The sequence below is a fragment of the Chelonoidis abingdonii genome, chromosome 8, assembly GCF_003597395.2.
Source record: "Chelonoidis abingdonii isolate Lonesome George chromosome 8, CheloAbing_2.0, whole genome shotgun sequence".
Classification (NCBI taxonomy): Eukaryota; Metazoa; Chordata; order Testudines; family Testudinidae; genus Chelonoidis; species Chelonoidis abingdonii.
This window is the reverse complement of record NC_133776.1, coordinates 94,533,368-94,542,800: the sequence shown is the minus strand read 5'-3', so window position 1 is coordinate 94,542,800 and position 9,433 is coordinate 94,533,368. Positions and strand designations below refer to the sequence as shown.

Sequence of the window (9,433 nt, the reverse complement as noted above, 5' to 3'; positions counted from 1 at the left end):
ATTCAGCACCTCACAAGAGGCACTTGACAACTCTGCAGTATGGGGCCCAATTTTGAGTCTCTCCCTGCCGCTGGCATCCCTTCTAGCCATTGCCTCCTTCCCCGCTCCTAACTCCTTCCCCTTTTCAGTAAATTACCACAGAAACAAACCTTGATTTTTTTAAAAAAAAATTTTAAATTAAAACCTCAAACAGGATTTTAAAGACAATCAGCCTTTGAATATTTCACTTCTTCCCTCTTCTCCCCCTTTTTCTTTTTCCTTCCTGGTCTTTTAAGACTAGCATCTCTCTCCAGCCTCAACTAGATGGTGTACGAAAGGGATACACAACTTTTATTGCTCTGTATCTCTTAGGGAGAAGATGAGGCAGAATATATATCCATTGTGATATCAGCAGTAAGATAAAATGGTTTGGTAAGAGGAACTTTTGGCCGGGATAAATATAGGCAGGACAATAGCAAAACACACACATTATAGAATTTGTCATTCTCCGTCAGACCATTTGTCTGTCAAGTCTGGTGTCCATTCCTAGCAAGGGGCAGTACTTATGCTTCAGAGGAAGGGGAAGACACCTAGCTAATTTCCCATTGCTCTAGGAGGTGTTATTCTGATGTGAGATCTTTACATAAATGTTTCTTAACATATAAGCAACCAATCTCCACAATAGAAAACAAGGGCAGAAGAAGAATCAACCAAGAACCAATCCAGCCAAAGCCAAATATTTGCAACAAATGAATCAGGCAACTCCCATCTTTTCATGCGCTGTAATATATATACTGTTTACTGTATTTTTCACTCCATGCATCTGATCACGTGGGTTTTAGCCCACAAAAGCTTATGCCCAAATAAATTTGTTAGATTCTAAAGTGCCGCAAGGACTCCTCATTGTTTTTGCTGATACAGACTAAACGGCTACCCCTCTGAAACCTGTTATATCCTTAGCCAGCCAGACTGGTCCTATGGTTAAAGCACTACCCTAATACTTGGTAGACCCAGATTCAATTCCTTGCCCTGCTACAGATTTCTTGGCTGACTGTGGATGAGTCACTTAGTCTCTCTGTGCCTTGGTTCCTCAGCTGTAAATGAGGGTAATCATACTTTTCTGTGTCACATGGAGTATTGTGAGGATGTTTAGATTCCGCAATAAGAGGATCCATATAAGCACCTTAGATGGAAAAGAGAGAGCACCTCTGAGTTAGAAAGCATTTACCACAAAAATAATCCACGAGAAAGAGTTTACTGGGTGCATAAGAGCCAGAGGTTGGACAGTAGGTATTTTAAGAAAAAAATACAAGCAAGATTGAGGACGGCATAGCAATAGCAGAGCTTCAGCTAATGGTATCGTATATGTTATGGAGCGCGCAACACTAGTTGTGTCATAGTTAAAGTTGCAGCAGAGTTTCTGTGTAAGGGCAAATTTTGCATTCTCTCTCCAATGCATAAGAAACGGCAGAACTGCTTGAAGTTTGGTAAGCCAGCTCAGACATCAAGGTAGTTTCATGTACAAAATATGAAATAATTTGACAAGGGTTCCTAAGTTACAGTATCTTTGATGGGATTTTGGTTTTTGAACAGCTGCTTTTACACTTGCAAAAATTTAACATGTTTTTGCACATCTGTTAAGCATCTCTGTAAGAAAATCAGTTAAAGAAAATGATTCAGCAAAACTTTTGTAAATCTAGCTATCAAGACTTTTGCATTAAAAAAAATTGGCTGTGCATGGGCTGGTGCACCTCAAGTGATTTGTTGCCTTTTAATAATGGATATAAATCTTCATAATACATTTATGATATGAGACTGTTCCAATTTTAAGTTTCTTTGCTGTTCTAAAAATGTTTTGTGTAGTTACAAAAATGTTTTGTGTAGTTGCTGTTTTCACCATTGAATCAACCAGCAAAGTGAGACCAGAGGCAAAAGAAATATCCTGGGGGTGGGGGGGGAAATCAAGTGGGCGCTCGTTAAAGCCACCTACTTGTGTTCATTTATTTTAACCACACAATTTAATTCTTAACACATTCTTCCTGAGCAGGATTCTTAAAAGGCCCCTTAGTATTAACTACTACTTACTTTACATTTACAAAACTCATGCACCTTGTCCTTTTGCCGGTCTAAAAGGTTCCACCAATCAGGAGAAAGTTAAAGCAGCAAAGAATCCTGTGGCACCTTATAGACTAACAGACATTTTGGAGCATGAGCTTTCGTGGGTGAATACCCACTTCGGTCGGATGCAGGAGAAAGTTATATAACGCGAAGCCTTGTTAAGTTTCTCAAACACTGGCTTTCATGCTTGCTCTGTAAACTGTAACAATAGAGCAGAGAAGTGATGAGACCCATTAAGACTAGCACTCTTGCCCCACTGATGGTAAAATCTTTCATCATCTTGTCTTTACAGCTTCTCTCTTTGTTGTCTGGTTGGATAAAAAGACCAGGAAGGCCAGTTGCACTTCATCCTCTCTCTTGAACTCCCCTCCCTGATTCCTAGCATACTTCCCCCCACCCCCCATCTCAAGCTTGCAGGGTCTCCCCTGTGCGGCTACAGCAAGGGAAACAAGAGCCTACAGGTTTGGTTGGTTTTTTTGGGGGGCGGGGTGAGCAGATATTGTTTAGGGGCAATGGTGAATTTCTCCCCTGTAACCAGGACCACATAAGGCCTCTGCTTTAGTATTTTCTGAGCAGCCCCTGGAACGTCCCCGCCCCCGCCAGCGCGGCAGGGGGCGGAGCGAGCCTGAGAGCCAGCCCCGAGGGGTGGTGTCACATGATCAGCGCAGGGGGTCAGCTGACCGGAAGTGGCGCGTGTGGAGCGAGCGGAGGAGCGCGGCGGCTCGCTGCCATGGAGCACTACGAGAGAGCGGCGCCCCCGGAGCTCGGGCAGTAAGTGCGGAGCGGGGGGCGGGGAAGCCCCCGGTCTGGGTGAGTCTGCGGCCGGGGAGCCGCAGGCCCCAGCCGGGCGGTGGGGGCGGGGAGGCCCTCGGGCCGCGCTGAGCAGGGTGACCGCATAGGCTCCTGTTACCCTCACCCCGTCTGGTCACCCTACACTGAGCCGGGCGGGGAGCCCCCCGCCCTGGTCCCGTGGGGCGGCAGCGCGGGTGCCACCGGGCCTCGCTGTTGGGCCTGCCCGGCCCCGCCGCCCTGCAGTGGCTCGTGGCTCCCGGGGTCATGCACAGGCTGCCCGGGGCCGCGCACTGGGAGGGAGGGTAAATCTCTAGCCCCTAGTTACTGCGTGACCCGTGGTACCAGGGGCAGGAGGTGACTGAGGCACCCGGCGCTTCCCTGGGGGGGATCGCAGTGTGTGCGGAGAGCTGTGGACTCTGAATGGTGAGTGTGGGGAAAGTCAGGCTTTCCTACTCCTCCCCGTGACCCAGACAAAGGTTATCAAACATATGCCAGTCTAGAGAGACCGGATGTAACATACAGCGCACAGCTGGGTTTGGTGCTGCTGTTCGACCTTCAGCTCTGCTTTGGGGCTTCTCTACTCTACAATATTTTCCCACTTTCAATATACAGTGGTAGTTAAAGTTGGGATGTATTTATAGTAATTTAGCTTATTTTTTGTTCCCCAATCAGAATAAACTTTGCTAGTATGAGGCACCTTTATACCAGTGTAATTGCATCCATACTAGGGCTTTTACTGGTATAAGTATGTTGGCACAAAAAAAAAAACCCATCCAGACCACATGCCTAACCAACTGGTACAACTTTTAAATGTAGACCAGCTATTAATTTCTCCATATGAAAAAAGACACTTCACATGTAAACTTCCATACATCTATACAAAAATTCTGGGCAGGTGCTAAGTAGTAGTACTAAGAATCCCTTGTTTAACTTGCTTTTGATAGACCTTCTTGTTTCAAAATGAAGAGTCCCCTGGTGAGGACACTGACATTGACTCTTGTAGTTTTTGGAAGTAGACCACGATTGCTTGGCTGGTTAGATCATTTTATTTTGAAGTAAACACTTATACCAAACTAAGTAAGAGCTAGCAAAAGCAAATGCAAAAACAAGTTCTGGCTGGTGTATATAGAGAGACACCTTGTCCTGACAGACCAAATGCAGTTAATTAAGGGAATGCTTTTCTTTGTTTTTACTGACCAAATTGTACTTTACCCTATGTTGTTTTTTGCAAGCTCTGTTAACTTTGTAGTAGCAACCAAACTTTGTTCCCAGAGATGTTCTGACAGTCAGTAATTCGGGTGCCCATTCAAAAAGGTTTAACTATAATATTCGCTTTATATTGTAACTTGAATTTGTAGGTAAAAATTTTTTTTTGCTCCATCCTGTTTGCTGAATGGAATTTAAATAAATGGAAACGAAAAAAAAATAGTGTTGAATGGCAGTGATATTGGGATAATAAAAGAGAACTTGAGTTCTAGACAATTAAGTGTTGAACATTGTTCTTAGGTACTACACCTGCCTCTAAATCTCCTAGTCAATTTTATAGTCTTGATCATATTTTTCTGTCTTTAAAACATTTTTTTCTCATCTCTGATTGTGGGAGAGACCTCCCTATAAAAGGGGGGAATGATACACAGTCCTCAATATGAACTAATTTGTCTAATGCTTCAAGTCTAAAAACATTGATTTTTTTGTAAGGAATGATTTTTTTGTAAGTTGTTGAAGGACGCTTTAATGCTTTTGCAGGTATTGTTTTTTTAAGAAAGGAACCAAATACATATACTAATATAACTCAAGATATTTCTTGTCATAACTGTTTGATGGCAGAATTTGGCCCTGAAATAATTCTGAATAATATGTTCAAATACCAGCTTTGAGTACAAAGCTTAATTTCTGGCATCTTCCAAACAGCACATGCAAGGAAAGTTCCTTAAAACCAACCATTTGTATTTCTCCCCTTGAAGGAAAGCGGATGCACTATGTCAGATATGTTATGTGACTCTGTATTGTTACAGCTGTTCTTGTTCATTTCAGAAATGAGAGTTCCTTAACATCAACTCTAAGAACGCTTCTGTTCTTCACATCTCTGATGATCTTACTACCTATTGGACTGTACTTCTCTTCAAAGGCTTATGTATTTGAAGGTAATTCCGTTCCCACTAAAGAGAATATGTTTGAGACAAAGCCTCATACCCAAAATATTAGGGTTTTTTTTATCATTTCTTTCTCTAGTACCCATTTCTTTTTACAAACTGAATGCATTGGATTAGACAGGGAACCCTCTTGGAGTATAGGGCTGGAAACATTAAAGGTTGTAATAGTCAAGGTTTTGGGTGCAAATGAGAACAAATTTATTTCAGTGGCTTATGCCGAGTATAAAACCTGAGTTTCAGCTGTGTAGAGAATACTTGAAAGGCTGCAGTGGTGATGTGTGTGGAAATTGTTCTGTGAAGATTTTCTTGTAACAGCGTAAGCCAACAATGACATTCAGGATGCTATAATTCTGTTCTTCTCTAACCATCTCTTTGATTATCTTTATAAACATACTCAGCTATATTTAAAAAACAAAAACAAAAAAACATTTCATTCAAACACTAAGCTTCAGATTTTGAATTCTGTTGCTTGAAGAATTTCATTCTCTCCACCTTCCCAAAGGTTGAGGATGAAACTTGTGCTGTGGAGCCAGGGCTCTGTTAAATTGCTGACAACTAATCAAGAGCCTGTCTGATTCTGCAACAGGAAAAATGGACAAACCAGCAGAACTTCCTGATGCTGCACAAGTGTCTTTCTGAAGACAAAAATAGAACTTCACTCTTAAGACAAGAGCAGCTGAGGAATATGTGACTGTTTAAGGGCCTCCAAAAAAACAGATTGTTTCCTTCAATCCTTGTGATTGCGAAGGCCTCTGGAAGTTGAGGTTAGAAGTGGAATAAAAGATTCAGAAAAAAATGTTTAGTTTCCTGTTTTCTTAATATGTTGACTTTTCTGAAGACATTCTTGTCAGTTACAACAAGCTCTACCAACAATGATGCTTTGTTTTAGGCTGGAAAGAATGAAGTATTGGAAATAGCTCTAGTATCTTAAATCTTGTACTATATGGGAAATATTAATATGGGTTCCCACTCATTATCTAGTACACACAGTACTTCTGATGAGGAAGCATGATCTGTCTAGTAGCCTGAGCATGGAAGTCAGGAACTGCCAAGTTCTAATCACAGCTGTACCACTGACGCTGACCATAGGCAAATATCTTTAACCGATGCTCCTCCGTTTTCCCCATCGGTAAAAAGAGAACAATACTTAGTTGACAGGGAGGTTGAGGTCTGATGTTGGAGGATGGCAGAATGATATTTGTAGAACATTTTTAAAGATCTAAAATGTTGTATTTTCAAAAATTAACTGGTACCTTAAAGGAAAAAGGTAAAAAGCAGTTTCATTATCTTGCATCCCAATTGCAACATACTAGCAAATTCTAACCTATTGCTCTGTCTGTCTGTCCTACTCTTGATATGTAGAAGTAATAAACATGTAATAAATTAGGCCTTTTTAAACAATTGCAAGTTATCATTCTGCCTTAATAGAAACACTTAGAATTCCTGTAAATTAGTGTGCTCTTTTTGTCTGTCTTCTCAGGTACCTTGGGAATGTCCAACAGAGACAGCTATTTTTATGCTGCCATCGTCGCTGTAGTTACTGTTCATGTGGTACTTGCTCTCTTTGTCTATGTAGCTTGGAATGAAGGGTCTCGACAGTGGCGTGAAGGCAAGCAGGATTAAAGCAAGCATCACCATCTGATAGCCACAGACTGACGACTGGATATTTGTGGATGGAGTGAAAAACATTCTTGTGCTGTATACACATGCAAAGTAGAAGTTAATGCCTCTGGGCTCTGAATGTGTGGGCCTGTGTGTGACTAGTCCAAGATCTGTGCTCATCTCAGCTGAATACTAGTAATTTGTTGAAGGGTGACAATTTATCATTTAAATCAACCTCAACCTGGCAATGTTGGAGAGGCCTTCACCTGAAATTGGAGTGGAGTGACTAGAAGTTAGTTCTGACCTGCTATAAACAAGATGTAAAGAAATTGAGACACACTTTTGCTTCATAATTGATCCATATTTATGTATTTCTAGTGTTAAGTTACCAGTTAACAAGGCTGAGTAACATCCTAGTAGGACTAAAACAGAGTAGATTTGATTCCCGCTTGCTCTTGTTGGGTGCTCAGTTTTAAAGACATGGGATCAAATTGAGCATCACTTTGTGCTACTCAGCCATGGTAGCCCATGAGTGTACAGTTTACATTTTTAGTGGAAGAACAGGGAGAGAATGTTTCTTACATAATCCTAAAAGGCAGCTCTTGAGAGTGAAAGATCTTGCATATGGGAGAGTGGCTTGTTAATGTTTTATGGGAGCTAAGCTATCAGAACAACAGAATAGAGGATACACTCTTAAAATTTCACTATCAGGCACATCTCATGTTCACTGAAAATCATTAGCTTGCATCAAAACATTTTCTGATTCTTACCATCATTTCTAGGAAAAGTTATTTCATAAAATACAAGGAACCATATAATGTGGTGTCTTACTGCTTCAGTAAGCTGCGGCAAATACATTTGAGGGATTATACTGCAGCTGGGGTGGTGTACTTAAGGCTTAAGACCAAATGGATATGAGTAACCTCCCAAGAGATGCAATAAATCTCATAGTAAAGCAGGTCTGGGAATAATGTAGGAGTGTAGCAAGGTGACAGAAAATTCAGTTGGTGTTTTCTATTTAAACCATTTTTAGATACTTATCATTGTAAATTTTAATTTTGGCTTGTTGCATGTTTCACTGACTCTTCTCCCAACTGATACTTTCGATATCTCTAGAAGAGTTCTGTAGTCCTGACCTGCTCATACTTCCACTCTTACCACCTTGAAGCTTTGCTGCAAAGGAGAACTGCCTATTCTTTTTCTTTCCAGTGACAATACTAAGTTGCAGTTGCTCCTAAACAATTCTCACCTACTAATTGAATGTGTTGGATATTTCTGATGGTGCAATCGTGGACAAAATACATTGAAGAGTGTGTTTGGGAGATGTGCTGGAGGAACAAGTGAGATTTTAAGGGGAGAAAGCCAGCCAAAGCACTACTCTTAAAACTTTTGTCCACCATTAAACAAAACATAATGGTGACCATGTTTTATTATCACTACCTCTTCCATGACAAGTATCCACTTTGCATATTTAGTTGTTGAATCATGAAATGAACTTGTTCTAATTTTCTATTCTCTTGGAAAGAAAGGGGCTCTACGCAAAGTCACGTCAGGGTGAAATTTGTCTAGCATCGTTATCCTGAGTTTCATTCTGCTTTTGTATTAACTATTTTTTTTATCTGTGTGGAGCAGCATTTTTCCTAAGATCACAGTAATGTGTAGCATTTCCTATAGTTTCATTTTTTAATTTTTTTTTTTAAAAAGGGCACGTTGTGACTTTGCTTATCATGGTCATATAGTTCTAAAGGGATTGTTCGTTGATGTGGGAATTGGATTGTTTGTACCCATACTTGTGGTCTGCAGAACATGACCACGAATATGGTGAATCAACTACTCGGGCTTATGTACACAATAGGTACAGAAGTGTATTAAGACAGACTGTGACTGACCCGCCCCGCCCCCCTTTGCACTAATGTTCAGGAGCAAGTACTAGAAATGAAGCATATTGCATGTTAGCTTCAGATTAGCACAAATCAGTCTCTAATGTCTGAAGCATTAACTTTTCCAATCTGGAAGTCCAGGGTTCAGTTGGTGCAGGCACACTAGAGAAGAGTGCTGTAGTTATTTGAAATGCAGATTCATTTTGTAAGATGCCATTCTGAGAGATCCCTATTCCCCAGTATATGTACCCCCATGTTATAGAAGAGCCCTTTAATAAAGAATGATCATTCACTGAGTTCCAGTACCGAGGCTTAGTCAATGTAAAGACTGTAGCTGAATTATTTCTTCATCATCGTCACTCTAATGCTGCTCCTGTAGTAACATGACTTATAATGAACAGATTAGCTAAGGCACCATACAGAATTAACTTTACTCCATTTATAATGGGCTGACAATGAGAGCTCCGCTGTGCTTCATTGATTGTGTGTACCATGTTATATCCAGGTGTTTTATTTGTACTAAATGTCAGGGGTTACTAGAGCCTAAAATTACATTTCCTTGGAATTATAATACTTACCATACCTGGCTAGTCACAAAAAAGTAGAGATACTGAAAAGTTCCAAAGGACTGTAGTAAACAGTTTTGATCTGTTTCTCTTGAGAGTCGAACTTGTGCCAGACGTTTGTCTCCTGTAGATACTATTTGTTCAACTAATGCCTACAGCAGTGGTTCCCAAACTTGTTCTGCTGCTTGTGCAGGGAATGTTGCTGGCAGGCCTGGCTGGTTTAGTTACCTGCTGCGTCCCCAGGTTCGGCCAATCGCGGCTCCCACTGGCTGCAATTCCCTGCTTCAGGCCAGTGGGAGCTGCTGGAAGCAGCGCAGGCTGAGGGACGTACTGGCCGCCGCTT

General features: G+C 41.2%; 1 protein-coding gene across 1 annotated transcript; it reads left to right on the top strand.

The window, feature by feature from the left end:
- Positions 1-2,758: 2,758 nt before the first annotated feature.
- Positions 2,759-8,820, top strand: VMA21 (vacuolar ATPase assembly factor VMA21). Its single transcript, XM_032769447.2, has 3 exons — positions 2,759-2,868; positions 4,924-5,033; positions 6,523-8,820. Exons 1-3 carry the CDS (start codon positions 2,828-2,830, stop codon positions 6,663-6,665), a joined length of 294 nt encoding a protein of 97 aa, XP_032625338.1. The 5' UTR covers positions 2,759-2,827; the 3' UTR covers positions 6,666-8,820.
- Positions 8,821-9,433: the final 613 nt, after the last annotated feature.